Source organism: Pelobates fuscus, chromosome 5 (assembly GCF_036172605.1).
Source record: "Pelobates fuscus isolate aPelFus1 chromosome 5, aPelFus1.pri, whole genome shotgun sequence".
Taxonomy (NCBI): Eukaryota; Metazoa; Chordata; class Amphibia; order Anura; family Pelobatidae; genus Pelobates; species Pelobates fuscus.
Genome location: NC_086321.1, coordinates 351,371,600 through 351,395,407, shown reverse-complemented (window position 1 = coordinate 351,395,407; position 23,808 = coordinate 351,371,600). Strand labels below are relative to the sequence as shown.

The 23,808-nt window shown below is 44.8% G+C and overlaps 1 protein-coding gene across 2 annotated transcripts in view; it reads left to right on the top strand.

Moving 5' to 3' along the window:
• Positions 1-23,808, top strand: part of LOC134611731 (GRAM domain-containing protein 2B-like) — a 43,265-nt gene that overhangs the window by 9,069 nt on the left and 10,388 nt on the right. Inside the window, exons 1-2 of one of the 2 annotated variants that reach the window (XM_063455922.1) lie at positions 15,298-15,461; positions 21,902-22,033. In XM_063455922.1, the coding sequence (XP_063311992.1) occupies positions 15,412-15,461; positions 21,902-22,033 (182 nt within the window). In that variant the 5' untranslated portion in view covers positions 15,298-15,411. Of the gene's footprint in view, positions 1-15,297; positions 15,462-21,901; positions 22,034-23,808 lie in introns of those variants that run through there. The other variant, XM_063455921.1, reaches the window with a different exon arrangement.

Genomic DNA, 23,808 nt, shown 5'->3' with positions numbered 1-23,808 from the left:
CCCTAACACACACTCTGCATTTATTACACCCTAACACACACTCTGCATTTATTACACCCTAACACACACTCTGCATTTATTACACCCTAACACACACTCTGCATTTATTACACCCTAACACACACTCTGCATTTATTACACACTAACACACACTCTGTACACACACTACATCCACCATAAATTGAAACACTCTGCATTCACTATACACAGACACTGCGTCTAATACACACACTACATCCACTACAGACACTGCATCCACTAAACACATTTCATATAGTACATACAAACACTACATCCACTACACAAACACACACTACATCCACTACTCAAACACACTCTATGTTCACTATACACACTGCATCCGCTACACAAACACACACTCTGCATTCACTGCACAAACAGTATCTAATACACACAAACACTACATCCATTACACACATTCTAATTTTCTTCCACCATACACACCACATTCAGTCCTGCATCATTGTCAGCGAACTAGGTAGGGCGTGGGCGGGCCCGGGAGGGAGGGCCCAGACCTTGTGCTTTGTCAGGGGCCCCAAAATTTCTGATGGCAGCCCTGCTAATCCACACCTATAAAGCACTGACCAATTCTAGCCCCTCCTATATTTCTTCACAGATCCGCAGGTGTGCCCTTTCTCTGTCTCTCCGCTCCGCTCTGCCCATGACCTTCTCTTGTCTGCTGCTCGCACCCGTACGGCCAACTCACGCTTGCAGGACTTCTCACGGGCGGCTCCTTTCCTTTGGAATAGCCTGCCTACCGCCATCAGACTCTCTCCTAGTCTTAAATCGTTTAAAAAGTGCCTCAAAATCCATCTCTTTAGGAAAGCTAATGGCCTTCCAGAGTAATCTCTACCTTACACACCTGTCTCTTGCTCTCTCCTAAAGGACAGCACTTTACTCTCTCCTCCAGGTCTGCTTAACTCCCACCTTGTTTGATTGCTACCTCCTGTCCTGTTGGGTTTTACGCCCCACCTCCTATAGACTGCAAGCTCGTTTGAGTAGGGCCCTCTTCAGCCTATTGTTCCTGTAAATTGTTTAATATGTTTATTTCTCCCCCTTTGATAATATTGTAAAGCGCCACGGAATATGCTGGTGCTATATAAAAAACAGTAATAATAATAATGATAATAATAACTCTCACATTAGTAAATAACCTTGCAAAAAAAAAATAGTAACATTTTAATACATACATTTTCTTCGATTTGCAATTTCACACGCACCCTTCATAGAACTGGAAGAGTCTATCAACACAGTAAAGGAGGAGACTATATTTAAAAGAAGAAAAACTACCACAACCAGAGGACATAGTCTTAAATTAGAGGGACAAAGGTTTAAAAATAATATCAGGAAGTATTACTTTACTGAGAGGGTAGTGGATGCATGGAATAGCCTTCCAGCTGAAGTGGTAGAGGTTAACACAGTAAAGGAGTTTAAGCATGCGTGGGATAGGCATAAGGCTATCCTAACTATAAGATAAGGCCAGGGACTAATGAAAGTATTTAGAAAACTGGGCAGACTAGATGGGCCGAATGGTTCTTATCTGCCGTCACATTCTATGTTTCTATCTGTGAATGACAGGTCCAGTTTAAAGGTAAACAGATTGAACAGTGTAATAAAATGTAAAAAAATCATGTTAGCATCTCTTATATGATTCATACACAGACACAATATACATTGATCCGCTGAAAGATATAGGGTCACATGAGTTTTAGGAACTTTGAACAGCATGACAGTGTGTTGTCAAACTGTAAAAGTAACTACATGTTGCTGAAAACGTGATAAGATCCGAGAAAGGAGGAGAACGGGAGATATTATTGTCAGGTATATGATGAGGTGAAAGGCAACATGAGTTTATAGGAATTCTACTTACAATGACACATGATTCACAAGGCTTTAGTGTTTAAATAGTTTTTTCTTGCAAGCAGTGGAGGCTTGTCCATAGGGCACTTGGGGTAGCGCTAGGGCCAGACTGGGGATACAAAGCAGCCCTGGAAAAAAATCTATGTCAACCCCCAGCACGGCATGGGGAAAAAAAAAGGTGAGTAAATACATGACATGTGCACAGACGTTATTCGGCATGTGCAAAATTATAAATAAAACACAGACACCGCTTATTCTGTTGGAGTACAACGTCCACAGCTTTATTAATTATAAAATTATTTAAATTAACAATTTAGGGTCATTGTCAACAGTAATAACTCCGTTCCTCTCGATCCCAAATACCCCCGACAATGACCCTACCAAAACAATACAAACATAACAATTGATACATAACGAATAATACCTGGCCTACCAAAGAGGCCCCCAACATTTGTTTACCTGCAGGGGTGTACCCAGACACCCCTACACCCCTAGGTTCGTCGCCACCTCCGGGCTAGAACCTACCAAACACTTTAACTTCCGTCCTACTCCAGCCTAGAACTTGGCATAACACATTCATAACCCCCAAATAGCCAGTTTACCCAAGCCCTATTTCCCGCCGCTGTGACCAAACGGGAACTACCCCAAAGCATAACACAAAGGGAGGGTGGGAGGGACAATTCACAGGTAAGGGCAGCTCAGATTAAGATGGCCTCAACCTAAAATGGCCGCTATTTAAACTAACCCTCTCCTCCCCACACTAGCTAGGCCCACCCCCTGAACTCCAGTTCACCTGCCAACTTTCTGGCCCTGTCAAGGCCCACTCCCCCCCTGCGTTGCTCCGTGGGCTACATGACATGTGCACAGACGTTATTCGGCATGTGCAAAATTATAAATAAAACACAGACACCGCTTATTCTGTTGGAGTACAACGTCCACAGCTTTATTAATTATAAAATTATTTCAATTAACAATTTAGGGTCATTGTCAACAGTAATAACTCCGTTCCTCTCGATCCCAAATACCCCCGACAATGACCCTACCAAAACAATACAAACATAACAATTGATACATAACGAATAATACCTGGCCTACCAAAGAGGCCCCCAACATTTGTTTACCTGCAGGGGTGTACCCAGACACCCCTACACCCCTAGGTTCGTCGCCACCTCCGGGCTAGAACCTACCAAACACTTTAACTTCCGTCCTACTCCAGCCTAGAACTTGGCATAACACATTCATAACCCCCAAATAGCCAGTTTACCCAAGCCCTATTTCCGCCACAGCACATGACTTGACCCCTTAAGCTCATGTGCGACCCCCACCACACATAAATAGGGCCTGCGCAATCCCCTCTTGCAAGCCTAAGTTGAATAAGTCGCAACCTACATCAGAAAGGTGCACACCGTCCGACCTAAAGTAACCAGGTAACATCTCCTCCAGTTCCCTGTGCCGTACCACTACGCCCCCCACTCTCCGAACAAAACTAGCCATGATCTTATTGATCTTACCCCTGGATCGTGCTACCGCGGCCGTGTCCCTGGCGTGTCTCCACCTGCACCGAGGCACCATCTCCGACCACACCACTGTCACGCCAGGGACCAGGTCCCGCAGCCGATCCACATCTCGCTTCATTTGCCTTACCAAGCCGCGCAGCGGCACCAGACCCAGGTCATTACCCCCACCGTGGATCACCACCACGTCTGGCAATGCCCGACCCGTCACCTTGCGAAAAAGTTCCCCACTGACGCTCCGCCAGTCGAAGCCCCGATACCCAAACCAGTATATCTCCACTTGCTCCAAAGGAAAGCCCAGCTGTATCCCATTCTTTCGAACTGCAGCTCTCTTCTGAGCCCAATAGACGTAAGAATGACCAATTATCCATGCCGTCCAACCTAGGAGAGACAAAAAACAACAGTAAGTATCACCCCTGCAGCCCAGCTGCACCCCCACATTGTTATGTTCACACCAACCTGTCTGGGCGTACATACGATCGAAACCGCCTTGATTCCCAACGACCGATACGCTTGATCCGCTCGTTCCCCAAACCCAGCCGTGCGGCTTCCGTGGCCGCCCCAATGCGGAAGGAGTGCGTTCCGAATTGTAAGGGATCTAACCCCATCCCCTTTAACCCCAACCGAAAAATCTTAGTAAATTGGAAGCGCGACAGCGCTGAACCATCCGCATGCACTAAGAAGCAACCCTTGACTTCCGGCCTTAACTCCATGAACCTGGCCCCGCAGGCCACTGGGCACACACCCGATCCCGGCAACGCACCCAGTGTAACCGCACAACCTTTCCCAAAGACATCCGTCTTGGAATGGGCCAACCGTATCCGCACCCTGTCCGAACACACCGCTACGTCCTCCAATCTCAGTCCCCCATTACCCGCCTTGCTTGCACTGACCAATTCCCCAATCCTAAAAGCCCCAAAAAAGGCCCATACAAACGCCGTTGAAAACAGAGCCACCTCGTGCCCCGAAAAACATATGTCCGGTAACCGCTCCACCAAACCTTGTAGAACCTGAAATGAAACCGGCCTCCTCTCATCCCGAACCTTCTTACCTTTCCGAAAGCCCCGCACCGCCTGTCTTACCAGGAAATGTTTTGTCACATCCACCCAACCATTGAATTTAAAGAGAAACGCCAGGGCCGCGAGGTGCCTATCCACCATGGAGGGGGAGGAATGCTCAGCAAACAAACGGCACAGAATCCATAACAATACATCCAACCGGCTAGATGCGGAGACATCCGAGCCTAACAGAAGCACCGTCTCATCCCAAACCCGCCAAACCTTAGCGTAAGAAGACCATGTGCCCGGGGCCAGCGAATGTTTTATGTACTCCCCAAGCAGGATGTCGCAAGCTGCCACATCTCCTCCGGGCAAGCGTGTCCCGAGTCCTGCGCCTCCGGTGCCGCCTCCCGAAAACGATCCCACTGAAAACGAGACAACGCGTCAGCCACAACGTTTTCCAAACCCGGAATATGCTTAGCCCTGAACACAATGTTAAATGACATGCATAACAACACCAACTGTCTTAGCAATCGAACAACCGGCAACGAGGACGCAGACAAGCCATTAATGGCCTGCACCACTGCCATATTATCCGAATAAAATACTACTTTCTTGTTAGCAAGGTCCCCACCCCACAGCGCCACCGCCACCACCACCGGAAAGAACTCCAGAAATGCCAGATTCCTAATCAGCGGGCTCGACCTCCAAGCCACCGGCCACTCCTCCGCGCACCACCGACCCGCGAAAAGGGCCCCAAACCCTACACTACCCGAAGCGTCCGTGAACAGTCTCACATCCTCCGAGGACCCCACCGGAACCCGGAAAAAAAAAAAAAAAAAAAAAAAAACACCCGACCATTAAAATCCCGCAGAAAGCGCGCCCACACCTTTAAGTCAGCCCTCATCTCAGCTGAAACTCTCACGTAGTGCGACGGCCGCTTCACCCCGCTCGTTGCGTGAGCCAGCAGCCGGCAAAAAACTCTCCCCATGGGAATCACCCGACAAGCGAAGTTAAGGCTCCCTATCAACGACTGCAAACCCCTCAACGTCACCTTCCTCGCCTTTGCCACCGCATCCACCGATTCCCGCGCAGGGCGTGCAGTTTGTCAAGCGGCAACCTGCACTCCCCACGCACCGAGTCAATTTCCAGCCCTAGGAAACTGAGGCACGTTACCGGTCCCACCGTTTTATCTGCCGCCAACGGCACCCCAAACTTATGTGCTACCCACTGGAACACTTTCAGTATCTGCCCACAACGCCCCGTCCCTGCCGGGCCGACACACAAGAAGTCGTCCAGGTAGTGTACCACCGCACCCCCGGCCGACTCCTTCCGGACCACCCACTCCAGGAACGTGCTGAACTTTTCAAAGTATGCGCAAGATATAGCGCAACCCATAGGCAAACAGAGATCCACAAAAAACTCCCCGTCGAAGTAGCAACCAAGTAAATGATGACAATCCGGGTGAATGGGAAGCAATCTAAACGCCGCCTCCACATCCACCTTAGCCATCAATGCCCCGCGGCCCGCCCTCCGCACCAACTCAACAGCATTGTCAAATGATTTATAGGAGACAGAGCACAATGTCGCGTCGATATCATCATTCACCGACGCCCCAGCCGGGTACGATAAGTGATGTATCAAACGAAACTTACCCACATCCTTCTTAGGGACCACTCCTAGCGGTGACACTCTCAAACCCGGCATGGGCGAAGCCGCGAACGGGCCTGCCATCCTCCCCAAACTCACCTCCTTCTGCAACTTCTCCCTAACCACCCCCGGATGATCCAGCACCGATTTGAGATTCCCGCAAAGCACACCCGGACCCCTGTCCTGGAACGGAATCACAAAACCGTTCGTGAACCCGTCCCACAAAAAACTGGCGACTTCCCGGTTAGCGTATTGCCTTAGCCACGGCAACATCGCGTCTACCTTCACCGGAGATGCCCCCCGCCGCAGAAACCCCCCCCCCCTCCAGTGCCAGCTTTCCCTTTCTTGAAGCATCTGGAGAGGCCATGATTGCCGCCACAGCCGGAGCACTCATGTTTGAATCTACAGGACGCTCCCCACTTGCACTGCCCCTCGTTGAAGAGCCAGCACAACCCCTTCTTCTGTCCCGCCGACGCGCCACCACTAGGGCCCGCGCCGGCTGTCCCGAGAAAGGGGGCACTCTTTTGGGCCATCATCAACCGCATCCACAAAGGCAGGTCCATCTGGTCCCACCGCATGGCCGGATTCGCCGCTAGGCGCTGCCTAAACTGCTCATCATACCTCCACCAAGCGAGTCCCCCGTAGGTCCTGTATGCATCCCCAATGCCGTCCAGATAGCAAAAAAGCTGTGAGCACCGTTCCGGGTTCTTTTCCCCGATCACGCTTGCCAGTATACAGAAGGCACGCAGCCAGTTACCGAATGTCTTAGGTATTTTTCGATACTTACGCCGTTTCTCCTCTTCCTCCTTTTTTGCGTCCTTCTTGTCCTCCTCCTTTAAATCTAAAAACTCCTCTAAGGGAAGAAGAGAAAATATTTCGACAAATTCCCCTTTTCCTATCCTCTCCTTAACTTCAGCCTTCAAATGACAGCCCAACGGTCCTGCGAAGGACACGTGTACATTCTGTCTAGCTGCCTCCGAAATATCACCGCGGTCCTCCAGAGCACCCGCACAGTCGACCTTCCCAGTATCCGCATCCGCGGCGCCCCCTCTCGCGCCCCCCGCCGTCGTCGCCACGGGACCCCCTCCCACACCCAAGTCGCTATCCGCTGCCCACACCTTCCCGAAGTGCCCGGGGGACCCAGCCTCCCCCGACCATGACCCCAAAAGTGATTGTAAGCATCCTAACAAACTCCCAGAATGAGGTGTAGATGTCAACTCACCACCCACTCCCCGGACCTCGGATGGCCGCGGGGGTACCGTCCTTTCGGCCGCCTCGACTGGCTCCGAAGCGTCCAGGGGACGCCGTTTCCTGCCCGCCCTGCTGCGATCCAATCTTGTAGGCGACACACTTCGTGACCTGTAATGAGAAGGTGACCTGGGTAGTCTGTTCATATTGAGCCTCACCCGTCCGTCACATCTGTCTCCTGTCCCGTCACGACCAGACCCCGTCCCCCGCTTGGCCTGGGACCCACGGTCGCTCCTAGTCCCACTCCGCCTGGAAACAACACTGTCTTTCGACCCTGACTCGCTGCGCCGGTACCTCCTCCATCCGTCCCTAGTGGTGGACCTCCTCCTCCTATCCCTACTCCTCGAATTACTCCTGTCCTTGGACCTGCCCGGCTCCGAAGATCGTCCTGAACTGCCATATCCATCCCTCCCGCTGCTTGGCGTGGCTCTATCTGCCCTCTTCATGGGTCTTGCCCTGCGCCGTTGAACCTGGGAGCGACCTGAGAAGGCCTCCCGCGCATCACACCCCCGGGGGTCCCCGTCTGCATGGCCCCTCCTCTGGCTCCGACTATCCCGCCTCGCGCTGTCCTTCCCGGTCACCATCTCCCGTACTCCCCTTCCAACACTCCGCTCCTGGCTGTAGTCCCTCTGCACCTCTGACCTGCCGCTGGGCTGGGGCACACTCCCACTCCTCTGGCTCCCTTCCTCCCCGGAATCCACTGCTGAGGACCTAACCCCTGACAGGGCTGACTTGCTTGTCGAGCTGCCCGCCTGGACCCCACCACCTCCATGTGAGCCCGCTGTCCGATCCTCTTCCGATCCTCTGCTCAGCCTCCTTGCCCTGGGTACCAGCAACATCCAGGGGTGTCCTTTCTTCCGCCCGACGGCAGAGGGCGCTCTGGGCTAGAGGCCCCTTCCCGGCCTTCCGTCGCACCTGACCGGCAACGAGACGACCATGCAGCACCGGCCGCCGTTCCGAGCCTCCCCGGCTTCCAGACCCACCAGCCACCTCACGCTCCCTGACCGCAGGGCTCTTCTTCCTCCGCGCCGCCGGCACCGCACCCGGACTGAGCCGCTGGGGCGGTCTCGCCCGCCTGACAGGCCTCTTCTCCGCCGCACCGACGGGGGGAGCAGACGTGCTCGGAACCCCCAGCTGCTCCTGTAACCATCCGAAGCCTCTCTCCTGCACCAACGATCGGACTCCAGCCATGATTTCTTCGGCGGACGCCATGACCTGCAGTAAAAGACAAAGAAGAAGAGCTACTCTGACCTGTAACAATTCACAGGTAAGGGCAGCTCAGATTAAGATGGCCTCAACCTAAAATGGCCGCTATTTAAACTAACCCTCTCCTCCCCACACTAGCTAGGCCCACCCCCTGAACTCCAGTTCACCTGCCAACTTTCTGGCCCTGTCAAGGCCCACTCCCCCCCTGCGTTGCTCCGTGGGCTACACTATTTTTAAACACACACAGACACACACATACACCATGACAGACAGAGACACACACATATACCATGACAGACACACATACTCCATGACAGACACACAGTCACATGACAGACACACACACACACCTTGACAGACACACACATACCATGACAGATACATACATACCATGACAGACACACACATTTCTTGACAGACACACACACGTCTTGACAGACACACACCATGACACAGACACACACCATGACACAGACACACACCATGACACAGACAGACCATGACACATACACCTTGACACAGACAGACAGACACACACACATACCATGACACAGACACACACACACACACACATCATGAATGATATATGCCACACTCTCCTTCTGGCTTAAAGGGACACTGTAGGCACCCAGACCACTTCAGCTCATTTAAGTGGTCTGGGTGGACTGTCCCTTTTGCACTTGGTGCACTAGGTGCTGCAAAGTCCAGAAACTGCCACTAGAGGGCTTCCTGAATCAAAATAGACCTTTGGTACGGTATCTGACGCTGGATGTCCTCACGCTCTGCATGAGGATATCCGGTGTCAGATTTTTTTCCATAGGAAAGCATTGATTCAATGCTTTCCTATAGGGAGGTCTAATGTGCAGGCTGCATTCGCCACGCATATGCATTAGCACCTGCTCGTCACGGGCCGTCGGAGCATCAGTCTAGCGCCAAGGGCATGGGCGCTGGGAAAAGGTAAGTAAATAAAGGGTTTTTAACCCGGGCGGGGGGTCGCGAGGGAGGGAGGAGGCAGAGAGAGCTATAGTGCCAGGAATACAGCTTTGTATTCCTGGCACTACAGTATCCCTTTAAGTGTTTGTTGAAAATGCACAGTATTTCCATTTTAAAAAAATTGGAGGCCCGAGATTGGTTCAGTGGTTTCAGACACTGCTGGTTTGTGGATTTGCAGTAGACTCAATAACGAAGTCTTTTAAAAAAGTATTTTCCAATTATTTTTTTTAATGTTATTTGCAAGATAAACTGCCTCAGCCTTAGTAAGTAGGTGCGCTTCAGACTCCTGTCACCTTTCACTTATAAACAATTACCCGGCTCTGTCTCAACATTTTCTCTATTCAAATCAGAACTCACATATTTTTCTTCATTTATTGTTTTTGTGGCTTGTTTTTAACACCACCATCACGCTCTTCCGCATTTTTTTATACCTTTGTGAACCCCTTCATCTTTCTGTCAACCGGTGTAAATAAAGGGGACCTTAGCCTGAAGTGTTTATATTGTATCTGTTTCCTTATACAGCGCGCATATTATTTACAGCTCATTGGAACTCTTTGTGGTACTGTCACTACACACTACACAAAAATTTTATTAACGGGATACTATAGTGCCAGGATTGCAAAGCTGTATTCCTGGAACTATAGCTTTCTCTGCCTTCCCCCTCCCTTCCGTTCCCCGCCCCCCCCCCCCCCCCCCCGCCGCAGTGAATAAAAGGTTAAAAAAACCTTTATTTATTTACTTACCTGATCCAAGCGCCCTTAGCTCATTGAAGTGGTCTGGGTGCAGTGTCCCTATTGCACTTAGTGCTGCAATGTAAAACATTGCAGTTCCAGAGAAACTGTACTGTTTACATTGCAGCACTAAGTCTGCCTCTAGTGGCTGTCTCTCAGACAGCCATTGGAGGCACTTTCTGGACAAAAACTGACCTCTATCCATTAACTGACGCTGGACATCCTCACGCTCTGCATGAGGACATCCAGCGGCAGCTATTTCCCCTATAGGAAAGTATTGATTCAATGATTTCCAATGGGGAGGTCTGATTCGTGCGTGCCATTTGCCACACATGCGCATTAGTGCCTGCTGGACATCGGGGCTGGGGTAAGGTAAGTAAATAAAGGGTTAACCCTTTAGTCACTGACTGGAGGGCGCGCGAGGTATGGGGGAGGCAGAGGGAGCTATAGTGCCAGGAATGCAGCTTTGTATTCCTGGCACTTATGGTATCCCTTTAAATGTGTGCTTGTTGGGTTCACAGAAGTGAGGTAGTGTGTGTTTACATATGTGTGAGTGCATCAGTAAGTGTGCTTACAGATGTGTGCTAATGTAAGTATGTGTGTCTATAAATGTGTATTAGTGTGTTTTTATGCATATGTGTGCAATTATGTAGGTGCTAGTAGTGTGTGCATGTGAGAGTATGTGTCTCATTATGTGCATTAGTGCATGTCTGTATAGAAAGCAACTAAGCTTTAGTTAAAGGACCACTATAGGGTCATACGTACAAACGTGTATTCCTGACCCTATAGTGTAAAAAACAATATTTAGGTGACTGGAACCCCCATGCCCATCTTAAATACAGTAAAAACACACCTTTATTCCGCTGCGCGCGGGTCTGCCAGTACTAGTTCCGCCCCAGATAAGCATCCTTTGCTGAGATCATAAGAATTGATTATCTCAGCCAATCCATTGCTTTCCCATCAGTGAGAATTGAGCATTAAAAAGCATTGGATTGGCTGAGATCATTAATTCAGATGATCTCAGCCAAGTGGGTGGGTCGGAGGCAGATCCAAACACTGCCCTGGCCAATCAGCATTGAATCAATGTATCTCTATGAGGAAAGTTCAGTGCATCCATGCAGAGCGTGGAAGCCACTAGACTGCCACTAGAGGTATCCTTAGGGGAACAATTTATTTGAAAAGGCATTTTTTTATAGAAAAAAGCCTGCATGGACTGACTATACTCACCAGAACAACTACATTAAGCTGTCCTTTTAAAGATATAGAGAGAAATGAAATCAGAACAGTATTCTGATTGGTTCGTATACAATCAGAGTACAAGTGGGGTTTAAGTCCTGGAGGGGCGGGGGTGACCTAATACTTCAAAGATAACAGATGAACTAATAAAAACACCCTTTCTGCTTTAAATTACATTCTTAATAAAGTAAAAATATGTACGTTATCAATGGTTTTTACATATACTTTTTACTTCTGTAAAAGTGATCTCTGTACCTTCAACAATCATTTAAAGCCTTGAGCTCTTTCTAAGAAACATTAATACCGGTTTGTGCATAGGTAATGAAATTCTGGATTTGTACTCAAATTCACAAGAAAGAGAGAATTTATAGCCGTAAGCGTCCAAGCGTACTCCAAATTTAACTGTTAATGCTTCTATTTTAACGGACGCACAATCTGAAGATCGTTACGGTCGCTAAGCTAACACGTTATGACACTAAGTTCCTCCATGAATACAGATGACTTAATTACGTGTAGATTTCAATCTTAACTAATAAGGTTTACCGTACAATAGCTACATTGGAAACATTTGGTCACGATCGCTCTGTACACATATAACACATATGATTATCTATGTATTTCCAACTAAAGTCGTCTGCTAATTAGCTATCTGCTTTCCCCTGTTTCTGAAGTGTAAATGGATTACGGTTGGCATGGCATTTCAATGCCTACTTGTCCTCCGAGATCGGGACAGATAAAAACAGTTTTAATCTTCTCATGTTGAACCCCTCCCTTCCAACGGCTTCTGTATTCTCTCTTAAGCTATTTAGACAGACAGGGAGGACAGACCAGAACAGACTAGTAAGAGCTGCTCCTGTTATCCATTCTGTTACTTCACTAAATGCTCTCCTTTAAGTGGTTTAAGTGTTTATCTGTGGATCACCCATACAAATTGAAACAATGCTGATTTCCTATTAAATACGTTATCTAAGATATCTCAACCCACAGATGATCTAATTTAGTAAACATGCTAAAGGGGGGCATGTACTAACCAACCTCATTGGAGAAAAAAAAATATGAATGGTGTGTTAGACACAATAATGAATTTTGGACCTAATTTGCAGTGTTGGCTGTTTGACCACCGAAAATATTATAGCAAATACAATGGGGCTACTGTAATAGTGGACATAAAATGAACAGGCAAAATATCACTTGCACGAAATAGTGTGGTAAAATGTATTGCTATATTATTATATTAATATATGTACGCAGTTGTGAGATTTACAAGCATTTTGCAAACTATTAATATATGACTACTATTGCTAAAATTAAAAAAAAAAATGAAAAATATGAAAAAAAAATTATTTTAGCACGTTATTAGCAAATACGTCTCAGTGTGAAGAAAAAAACATGCAGGGAAAATACAAATTTGTAGACCTGTGCAAAAATGAGTTTGAAGCGATTCCTCCGAATAGAAGGCCTGTTAATTACAACAGGAACAAATCGATTCAGAATCAAACTCACTCCACCGGTAATAGAACACAGAAGAACGAATACCCAAAGTGAGCAAAAGTTGCTGGCAATGGGGCAGAAGAAAGGCAGCAAAAAAAACGTGAATTAAAAAAAATATATATTTAATAAGTAATAGGACTCAACGATAAACAACATAGGAAAGTGAAAAAACATGAACCAATATTTAAAATTCAATGAGCTAGGATATACGCATCCTCAAAGACTCTAACAAGTCCCTATCCAAATGCCATAAAGCGTGTGGACAAAAGTGTCTTGGACAACTAAGAGGGGAGGGTACTAGTCTGGAATTCTAACGTATATGCCCCAGAATGTCTGAAGAAAGAGGCTAAGGTGAGAGTTAGGTCCTTCTCAAATTGAATGTGTACATCACAATATTAAGGTAATGTATAGACACAGAGGGATACCTTAAGGTGGAATCTAAGTTTGCAATCCCCGCTAGGTACATTAGGGGGCAAGGTGGAAACCCGCTAAGGCAGAGGTGCCCAAAAAGTAGATTCTCCAGATGTTGTAGAACTACACCATCCATGGTGCATTGCAAACCTTTAGCATGCCTTTGGAATGACAAAGCATAATGGAAGCTGTAGTTCTAAAACATTTTGGGGATCTACCTTTTGGGCACCGCTGCTCTAGGGGCTGCGTGCCTGCAGATCCCAGTACTACCTCAACACACACTAAGGAGTTTGCCTCCAGTCTCGTTACAACCTCAATAAACACCAAGGGCTGTGTACCTACAAATCCTAATACTGCCTCTGGCTATGCTAACGGCTATACCAACCCTAACATTACCTCAGCAGCACACACTAATAACTGTGTGCCTACAAGCCCTGATATTAACGCAACACACACTAGACGTTGAGTGTCTACAAGGGCAAGAATGTTCCAGGTGTATAGAAAAGATTAATAAGGTAAATAATATACCCTATAAAAGTCTAATAAACACCCTAATTATATCCCAGAACAAGAAGTCAAGTGCGTACAATTGTATGTCCAAGTAAGAAAATGTATGTACAAAAAAATTGACAACATAAAGACACACAAATGTATGTATTCTATAGGTGTTGCAACACTACTATGGAAACATAGAACAAACAGCATGTGTCTATAATACGGGTGTCTACAGGGGTCTAAGTGTCACTAAAAAGAAGGGGGTTCCCTCCGCCAAGTGCAAGTACGTCAAACTCTCCCTACAAGGTCCCTATAGCGAGATGAAAACTTTCACTCTCAAATGTATACGTTTATTTGTGTAAAATATGAACCTATGTCTCATAACTCTCGTGTAGGGCATAGTGGCAAACATATTACACCATAGGAGCAATTTTTTTTTTCCATTCACTAAATTCCACATTTTGGCAGGTTAAATCAGAATAGTGAAATTGAGTCAAAAACAGCTCATTTGGAAAATTGCTCCAACTCAGCTGTAATGACCCCTTTTAGCCTAACTTTTGCCAATTAGATTTAGGCCTCAATTTAATATTTGTGGATCAGCTTTTCAGATGACTTTTTTTTGCATATACTTTAAAAATATTTTTATTGTTCCCCTCAAAATATTAAAATACAAAAATTATATTGTATATATAAAAAAATATGAAAAAATAATATTAGATTTTTATACATATATAGATAGATAGATAGATTTTAAAATATTACACCATTTGAATAGTTTATTCAAAAATATTACTTTATTTGAAAAGCTTATCGAAATATATTAAATCGAGGCCTTAATTAGTTAAAATTCGCTGCTCAGGAATTAACCCTGTTACTTACAGCTCACTAATTGATTAGTCAATTACTTCTAATGCCAAAGGCAAAATAGTACCAATAATTTTTTCCCACTTTCATAACTTTTTTTTCCCAAAGAACCAGGGAGTGGTTTAATTGACGCCACATATTTCGTAATAAATAATTGTCATTAAGACAAAGCCGGATGACCTATAGCAAATAGTGTTCTCCTGCCAACAAGCTGAATAGAAATAATAAAATAATAGAAACACACCTACATACCTACAAGAGATTTTTGTCTATCTGAGCCTAAAAATATATATGGTGACATGATGTTAAACACTGCTAGGAATGTATCAGACAGCCTTCAAGGCACAGTTACACACCAATCTCTTTCACTTTTACACCAACATTCTATGAGAAGTCAGCTGACATTCCATCCTGTGCAGACAGCTCGCAGCTCGCCACACACAGAGGGCGGTGGCGACTAGCAGTCGCACCAATGAAAATCTTATAGTAATGGAACGGGGTGGGTCGCAATCTCCGTCACTATGGTGTGTGTAGGCGTAGCCACCGGTGTATGGTGAGTGGGTGGAACATTTTGTCATCAGGGCTAGTTGAAGACATCCTGTGTTGGAACATGACAGGGGGCTAGTGTTGGTGAAAGTTTGGTAGCATAGTGTGCTGCTCAAACTCGTGTTTTGGGGACTCTAAAGAGACATTATGAAGCTGATCGGAAGAGCTGGCCGGGAGACTGCCACGTTGTCTCTAAGGTAGAGTGACTGCTGCCTATGGGATGGGGGCTGACTCAGACTTTAAATACTTTAAACAGGGGCCATTGAAATCGGTGTGTGTGAAGTTTGGGAGATCTGCCTAGTTAAGAGACAACTTTTCTTCTCTTAGAGAGAGTGTTACTTTGCCTGAGAAACACATTAGGAAACTGTAACACTTTTTTAGAGTTTTGGCTATTGTGTCATGTTGCCAAACATGAGAGAGTGCATGTATCCTCAATCTTTCCTGATTTGCGTGCAACATGTGGGTGAGTAACCTGCATAGGTGTTTCAACATAGATCTAAAGCTATGTGAATAATATAACCCCCATATATGCATCCCCTGTGTGTGAAAATGGGATATAATAAAATTGGGGGGAGCTCCAGAATTTGCTGTAGATCTAAGTAAACTCTGATAATGTCTGAATAGAAGCAGTAAAAGTAAAATTATTTATTAAACACGTGATTCAGCTTAGCATCTCAGTATATGTTAAATGGTAGCAGCTACTGGCTTGGTGTGTAACCCCTAGTACTCTCAAGCAGGCTGGAACATGTATGAGATTAGGTGCCCCCGCCTGATGAGTTACACTTGGTAGTCAGATACAATGCTGGGCATACGTTAAACATTTTAAACAGTTACATGCATAGTGTATTTGAACTGAATATGTCTACATGTACTTAAATGGTCTATGTAAAGTATATGGCATTTAATTACTTGTATGTATGTGTGTGTTTTATATTTTAACAGTCTGTTATGGGAAAATAATACATTGAACAATTTATGGAGACATCATAATATATTATCAGATCAAACGTCCCCAACAAATGGTATTATTCCCCCATAATGCAACCTCAAGTGGTATATACACATATCTTTAAATTGTGTTGTTGTTTGTTTTAAGGCGTTGCATTTCATTTACTCTTCGGACAGTACCGAGAAAACGTGTCTTGGTCTGCCTGAGGTTTGTGGGAGTTATACTTCTAGTCAGCAACTGCTGTGTCCAGAATCTTCTTTTAATTCAACCTCTCTGCCAGTGATATAATGCTGAGAGACCGGCAGAACTGCACGGTCTCTCTCCGCTGTCCCCCTCGCAGTATATGTTTAAATAGTAGCAGCTGCTGCCTTGGAGTGTAACCCCTAATAATCTCAGGCAGGCTGGAACATGTCCATGTATCATGATGCTATGATGTCAGTATCGCCTAGTATTAGGGCATTGGTGAATTTACACACAATGCAGTATAGAAGTTGAGATGTATATCACCTACTTCTATGGTCTTGTTTACTGTGCATCAATTTGTATTATAGTAAAGGAGGGGTGTTTTTGTTTTTTTGTACCCCAGATATTCACATATTAAAGTTCTGTTAGTGCTTAATTTTCAGTCCTGCTCCCTTTAAAGCAGGGGTCCTCAAACTCCGGCCCCCCAGATGTTGCTGAACTACAACTCCCATAATTATCTGGCTGTCTATGTAATTCAAAGAATCATGGGAGTTGTAGTTCAGCAAAATATGGGGGGCGGGGGGGCAGAGTTTGAGGACCCCTGCTTTAAAGCAACAATTCTAAGCACCATAACCACTACCAGAGCCATAACACAAGCAGTCTTGCTCTCCAATGTCAGTAGTTCTTAACCCGTTAAGAACCAAACTTCTGGAATAAAAGGGAATCATGACATGTCACACACTTCATGTGTCCTTAAGGGGTTAAACGGTTTCACTACTTACAGGAGGGTGGGGGGGGGGCACTTCTAGCTCCATAACAGTTATGATATTTGAAGTGTTTCTTTCAGTTTACCAAACACTTCAAATCAGATTCATAGTTAAACGTTATCAAGGGCTTTTTCTCCTAAGGGTTTACCCTAAAGGAGGGTTATGCAATAATTTTTAAATAACATGTATGAGATGGGCAAAAAAAAAATGCTGCTCTATTTTTTTTTTTTCTTTTTTTTTTTTTAATAAAACCAACAAAATCCATATTTTGGAATAATGACAGAACAGTATGCAATGCAAACCAATAGTTCGTAGATACTTGACACACACTAGACCGCAGGCCACAAAGTAACCTAAGACGGCCGATTGATCAGGTATAAAGAAAGAACTGATTCCGTATCAGTAACGTTGACGGGCCGTTTGACTCCAGGAGAGTAAAAAAAAAAACACAGTTAACAGGTAAAGGGCATTTCGGCACGTTTGCCTTGGAACACATTAGTAACATGTGTGAGCAAGGACTAAATTTAGTAACATGGGAAAACAGGAGAGAAAATTTACAGAGGGGAGGCTGTGGGAAAAGGTCGCAAGAAACACATTTTTGAAGTTCTGAAACAGAAGGTTTAGGCAACAGATGAAAGTAACAATAGTCAGTATTCAGGCAACACAACTGCGAGGACCAGGTTTTGGATATATTTAGATTTGAAGAGCTTTGCCAACTTTAGTCTTGGGCTAAAGTTGTTACTGTAGTTAAATACATTGGCATATGTCGCTTCTGTTGGTGTGGTGTGTACTTCCCACAGTTGGTTGGTGAAGGTTCTAAACATAGACCAAAGAGTCTTATGAACCGACCAGCATCATCACCACCAAGCATATGTAATACACCTTCCTTTATCAAAAAACATCTGTCGATGTTTTGCGTGTGGCGTTGTGTAGTATCCTTGGACAAAGACAGTCTTGATAGAACGTCTGGTCCAAGTAGATGCTGAAGAGAAGGAGTTTGAACATTTTAGACTTGAAACTATGTGTTGTTTGACAACATACAGGTTAAATTTTTAATAAGATTGTAATTTGGTGCTGCGACCTTATATGGTCCATCTAAAGGCATTTTCCTAACCTTCTTAAAAGACATCAATTGCAAAGTGGAAAATTTAGCAGCATAAATCAATTATGGGATCCTCTAGATGTAAGTATTTGGTGTGGGGTCCTCGGTTGTGTGGTTCTCCTCCCTCACCGCCTTTTGTGCATGAGACTGCATCGTCATCATAAGTAGAATAATGATGATGAATACGTTGGGTATCCTATCCATATGTCTGTGTTGTCCATTGGAGGAGTTACAAGTTTGGTGATTACAATGTGGTTTGAGATCCTTCTTGGTGGCTTGGACAGAAAATCCCAGTTGGTTTATGTAAACCAGCGTGTTTAGATGTTGTCTTTTATTCATGCCAGGATAAGCAAGGACTTTTGAGAGACAAAACTGAATTTAGCCAATTTTCAGGGGACTGAGAATAGAAATCTTACAGAGTTTAAAGCACTAGTGAAGTCCACTACTTGGTGAATAAAATTCATCTGTGATCCTACAGTTTATTCTCCAAGTGTGACTTGTCTAGAATTCTTGCATTTTAGACCAAAAAAATAGCCAGACTGAAAACATGTTCCTCATGCCTTTCACCCAATGTTGGCTCTATAGGCCTAGAATTTCAAATTAATTTTGAATTCCCAACAAGTGTCACTTTGGTGAATAAATCCTGACTGTATCACTAAGGAGTTAAACGCGTTGGTGACCATCTACTTGGAAAACAAAAAAGATCTCACATTTGCCGGGGTTGTTAATGTAGCAACCACGGACAGTATCTGACAACCGAAGCCGTCAGTAAGCATTAGAAAGCCTGCATTTAAAATCTATAGGTGTCAGCCCACTAATAGGTTTCAGTAACTTGCTATAGGATTCAGTGTGGCGTTCGTGTTTTGATGGTGTTTAACCCCTTAAGGACCAAACTTCTGGAATAAAAGGGAATCATGACGTGTCAGACATGTCATGTGTCCTTAAGGGGTTAAGAAACAAGAGTCAAGATGCATATCTGCTCTTAGATATATACAGTTGGTGTAGCATTTTGTTTTATGACCTTTTGTTCCTGTTTTGAGGGTGATAACTTTACACATCTCTTAGTGCTATATAACCTATTCACACATGCTTCTTAGTTAGTCTCTTAATTACTGCTCAAGACACACAGGACTATTTATTTAGTTTTACTTATGTGTTTTATTTCTTGCTTCTTGTACTGATGTAGCGATGTACTGATTTGGCTTCCCAGAGGTTATATCGAGTTGTAGCCTCTGATGTTTTGTTACTTCTATTCTGATGATTTAGACGTGTAATAATGCCGTCAAAGATCTGTCTGAAACAAAGAAATCAAGGTTGAACAAGAAAAAATGGCAAAAATTAAAATTCTGGCATTTATAATACTAGACTTTTTTGTGTCATGAAGATGTGACTTTATGTGACAGTAATAATGGCTAGAATAAGCTATTCTGTATAAAAAAACATTAGGATGAATATTGTTTGAGTGTTTGGTTGTCTACAAATTGGGTGATCCTCTAATGTATCTGTACTGCGACCCATTCGAAAGAATGTAAATGTAGAAGTATCATCACTTACTTTACCACCTAGGGTGCCTAAGACAGGTAATGTCTGTTTGGCATACACCCTCATTTTTTTTTTACTGTACCTGCATTTTTGCTCGCAATGATGATCCCTAAACATAGAATAAAAGAAATAAAGAATTTAAAAAGTAAATAAAAACACGCGCGGTGTGCATGTCTGTGTTTTTTTTTTTTTTTTTTTTTTTAATACTTTTCAGTAAGCAGGACATTTGGGTGATATTGTTCCACGTGCAAGAAAAATTAGGTTCTTTATCACTTCTCTAGCGTCATATGATCTTTCAGTTGTATTCACTCTCTGTGCTGGGTGCAAATACACATAGTGTTGTCTTTGCTGTGTATCTCGGAAACCTAGATCAGCGATGGGCTTTCACTATAATCCCAAGAATAGGACTAGCAATAATTTTTTTTTTTAGACCAAGCTCTGGGATACGAGAAATTAAACATGAATCTTAAAAGTGCTAAATTAGGGGGCGGAGCCAAGCAGCCAAGCTGAGCGGTCGCACAGGAGAAGAGCTCCGTGCAAAACCGCTCAAATCCAGCCAGAATTGGGGCAAAAGCCTACAAAACGACGCTTAACCGACACAGAGTAGGTAGCCCTAGACTGCGGGATTTAAAACATAGTCTCCTGACCGCGACCGGCGGCTCCTATCCGGGGATTGACCTGAGGCCTACCTGAGGCCTACTCAGCCACAGCAGGGGAGGCGGCCGATCCCTACGCTGACTGCAGCCCACTAATCTGGAGGTCTCCCCGGAACACTCTCTCCCTCCCCCCCCTGCCGGTGAGGGATATCCCGGTAACCGAAGCCTTCAACAAGGAGCAAAGCGACAACAGTGCCTGTCCCACACTGCCGACACAGCACTGACTGCCATGGATGTCACCGTGCGTAACCCACTGCCGCCCCTTGAAGAAAGGCTGGATCGCCTATTTGCCGCCTTTTGGGCAAAAATATATCACCGGGGGAGCACCAACTAGGAGACTACACCAGCAGTGACCCAAAGAGAGGATGTACTGAGACTTGAGGCTCCCGACCGGAGCTCTGGTGAAGCTAAGAGGGCGGGAAGGTGGAAGCGGACGACCCGACGCAAACATTTCAACCACAGACCTAGACCAGCGGTGAGTCGTCCTGCCCCCCAGCAGAGCCTACCCCTTCGCAGCCCTGTAACCCTCGAGAAGGACAACACTCCCCGGACGGGGAAAACATACAAGAGACTCAAAGCGGAACCCCACCGACCGCCCACTGCGCCCCTGAGAGCTCATGCCCAAGAGACCGAACCGCCACACAAAACGACGCCCGAAACGGATCCCAGTCAGGCGCTTTCTCCGGCCATTGCACTCCCTTGCAAGCAGGGAATTGGCTGAAACCGCTCCACCAGCGATGCACTGACCCTCAACCACGAGGCACAGGCAGGTTGGAGGACTGGCACATAAGTTTCACAAATCTACATGTTGGGACTCTCACTTATCATTTATCACTTATCTGTTATATGCGCATTTGTTTCACAGTCGAGCTCAGCACTAACCACTATTAGCCTGATGCACTGGCCTAACGCTTTTCTCGTTTCTTGACTCTTGTGTTTCCTTAAACTGTTAGCTTGCTATATACTCATGTGTCACTAGATGTCTGTCTATCATAACTTAGTATGTTACCAACCGGATCTTATGATCCATAGCTTGTATTCTCACCTAAAGTTTAGCAACAAAAATATAAAAATGCTATATTGACCATTTGCATTATATGACCAGACTTAGTAGCATAATCTTAAACTAAAATGTTGTAGGCAGCATGTATAGCCTATCAGTTTCCTTTAATTTGTTAAGCCTGTCTGTTTACTCTTGAATTTCCATACAAAAAAAAAAGTGCAACATATCTTGAACCTGTTATCAATATGTCACCATTTATCTACTACTGTACTATTTTTGACATTTCTAATGTATGTAATCAATGCACTTTCAAAAATAAAGAATTAAAAAAAAATAAAAAAAAGTGCTAAATTAGTTATTTTCTTTGACGTGTGTTTGCTTTAATGTCATTATCGCTTTGGAGAAATATTAATTTTCGCCTGTTATCCTCCATAGCATTTCTCCAGAGTCTGCTGTGACATCTACCAAATCAAAGAAAAACAAGAAGCGTCTTGGGGATCTAAAGTCCTTCAGTTTGGAGGAACCTCTGCAAGGAGATGCGGTGGAAAGATCTGCGACCTTGTTCAGGTAAAAGAAGAGATGGAGCAGTTTATTAGATATTGAGAAAAGCGGAGAGATATGGGATCCAGTAACAAGAGACCCTACGTATTATAAATGGTCTGCTTGGTATTTTGACCAAACCTCTTTGCACTACGTGTTAGACAGCATTTTCTCGTCCACCGTGACTCTGAGCTAGTATTGGGTGCTGTTCTCCAGCTAACAAGCGGAGAAATCTGCATTCGTAGGCATTTTTCTCTTGTCTAGTTTTCGCTGTAAAACAGGTTAAGATCAATAATGTATAAAAATTAATACATTTTAATCCTACGACAGTGAAATATTAGAACATTTGCATTCTCTGTAGGCAGTCACACTTAGAAAAACTCTCAAGGTTATAGTGGATTTTTAAAAAAAATATCTTTGCCTGATCTTGTGAAAATAATTGGATATGTAAAAACTCTCCTTTAAATTCCCTGATTTTGCAACTTCTTTTGCCAGACTGATCTGAACTATACCATTGTTTATGATAAGTGCATACACTGCTCAGGCACTTGAATGGCCAGAAGGCTGCGTTCACTTATATGGACATGTACTTATAGCCTCACTGGCTCTTGCAAATTACTGCAGATATGAACATCTGAACATATGAGATTTTTAGAAGACATATAATTTTTTTTTTTTTAGCTCTGCTTATGCAAGCAAAGTGACTTATTATTATTTTTTTTTTTTTTATTATTCTTTATTTTGGTTGTGCACAGAATGAACAGGTAGCCGGTGTGTGCCACAACAGCGACATCCGGTAGAATAGGTGAACATTGGTTTTACATGGTATGGCATTTGATAGACAAGCACTTTTTTATAATAATGATGATATAATCTCTAGAACAATAGTTTAGGTTCACGTTGGGAATTGAATATGGTAACATAACATAAGTACTAATAAAATAAAATCCTCCGGATAACAGTACTCATTACTGACGTATGTGTGTTGGTGAGTTGCATTCTGTAGCCTAGGAGTGTGTATCGCAGAATGATTGGTCGGTTGGGTACTGTTGAAAGTTACATGCTTTATGTATCTGGGGTATAATTACAGGTTCAGCTGTTTATATTAGTACAGCATTTCACTGCAGCTTAGCAATCAACAAATTTGTTCAAAACATAGTTTTAATGGTAGTCTAGCACAAGTATGTTACGACATGGGTTTTGGGGTAATTAGTTCAGGCTGTGACTTGTCATCCAACTCTCAGTTGAACAGGAAAGACCTATAGGCTATACCGCTGCGTATGTACTTTTGGGGGTCAATTTGTGTATACATTTGAACTTAAATGCATCGTGGATATAGGAGGCAGCGCGTCAATTGACTACCAGTTCTAATTGTGTCTGTGATTAGATATAAAGCGACCTACATGCCCCCCGAGCATATTGGTATGCATGGTAGATTGTAGGGCTAATTACGGTGTGCTTCTGCTTTACTCAGTCTATTCGTCGTTAGGATATGGGCTTATACAGAAAGAACAAGGCATATCTTACGTGTTAAGGCCTAAATTGTCGTCTTTGGGTTGGGGCGCGCCTGAGAGGCTATTTCTGAGCAGACTACCGAGCCTGTAAGTGGAGTGTGTCTGGGTTGGTGATGGTGGTGTAGCTGACCCTCGGGCCCCCTTTGACTTCCATTCTAGTGTGTCGTATGTGTGTCAGGGTGGATCCCGTGTACAGGTGTGCCTAGCTTGTGAGGCGTTCTGGTGTGGTCCGCATGGTGCGTCTACATAGTTGGAGGTATGGTCGCCCGTCGTGGGCGTATCGTAATC